Source organism: Ceratosolen solmsi, unplaced genomic scaffold (genome assembly GCF_000503995.2).
Source record: "Ceratosolen solmsi marchali unplaced genomic scaffold, CerSol_1.0 scaffold1, whole genome shotgun sequence".
Taxonomy (NCBI): domain Eukaryota; kingdom Metazoa; phylum Arthropoda; class Insecta; order Hymenoptera; family Agaonidae; genus Ceratosolen; species Ceratosolen solmsi.
Window position 1 is genome coordinate 7,269,534 of NW_011948415.1, and position 1,363 is coordinate 7,270,896.

Consider the following 1,363-nt stretch of genomic DNA (forward strand, 5'->3'; position numbering starts at 1 on the left):
TAGTTAAAAGTAAAAAATTTTTCAGTAGGCTGAATTTGAATTTGTTGTTCTTCTGCAATTACTTTTAAGCATGTGTGACACCCCTTGTCTATTTCTGATTGAATCAGAGGCCTTATGCGAACAGCAACTTTTACTAAATCATCGCTCATCTGAAAAAATTGATTACTTTGTAAGCTTCAAATTAAAAGATAGAAAATCATTACAAAATATATAAAGTAAAAATAACTTATTTAATTAAAACTACTCTATTGTAAAATAATGTAATATTAAAATTAATTTAAATTAGCTTTATATTACAGAAGATTAGCGTTATAATACGTGAAAATTCAAAATGTATTTTTCATAAAATAGTTATTTATCAAATTTAAAAACATGACAATTTAAAAAATCATTATTTAATTGAAAATGAATACATTTTCTTAAATATTAATGTTCTCATATTATATATATATATTTATACATATGTATATATATATATATATATATATATATATATATATATATATATGCATACAAACTATTATTTTATTATTAATATACATTTTATATACATATGCACAAAGGTATGTATATAAATATTACCTTGAATAATTTAGGTAAACTTTTCCAAAGTTCCAATACCAAAACTGAAATATAATAAATACTCTTAAAATTAGAAATGCAACGAACAATGACACTACATTTTATAAAAATAGTCTCCGTAATATTTATTCAGATATTTTCCCTCCAAATGTGCATGGATAAATATTTATAACTTATTATTTCTAAACACCATACAATTTATTACATGCATATATTTGGGGATATAAAATACGTATATTTACTATCCGTGTTGGGACACTCGACGTTCAACGGTATTTTTGAATTGAAAATCGCTTGATAATTTCCAGACTAGAGGGCGTACTCGGGTATGATATGGAAAATTCTTTATATATTTTATAAATAGTGTGTTTTTAAATTCTTCGACTTAAGGGTTTGTAAATTATGTAGTAATAACATTTATAAAAAAAAGTGTCTTATTTTTCAATTAAAAAAAAATGTATAATTACAAGTTTTTTCTGTAGAGAGAAATTTTTTGATATTGTTGTTATTATTTTTCATCGTTTTTTAAGAACTTTATTATTAGACTAATGCAAAATAAATAAAATTGTTTTCTATGCAATAATTATATGCAGTATTTACAAGTTGTTAATTGAATGTTGATGGAATATCTCAAGGTAACATACATTACGCGCTTGCGCAAGTAATTTATTCCCAAATTGTATATAGAATATAAAATTTATAGATGCGTTGGTTAAAAAATTCAGTGGCTCAATTCTAATAAATGTTCAGCAGAAATATACATATTTTCATAGATTGTGTT

The 1,363-nt window shown here is 22.7% G+C and overlaps 1 protein-coding gene across 1 annotated transcript in view; it reads right to left on the reverse strand.

The window, feature by feature from the left end:
* The window catches only part of LOC105359035 (kinesin-like protein 3A), a 5,043-nt gene extending 4,250 nt beyond the window's left edge, over positions 1 to 793 (reverse strand). The window contains 3 exon segments of the mRNA XM_011495510.1: positions 1 to 2; positions 4 to 149; positions 583 to 793. The exon segment at positions 1 to 2 is cut by the window's left edge and continues 63 nt beyond it. Coding sequence (XP_011493812.1) covers positions 1 to 2; positions 4 to 149 — 148 coding nt within the window. The 5' untranslated portion in view covers positions 583 to 793.
* Positions 794 to 1,363: the final 570 nt, after the last annotated feature.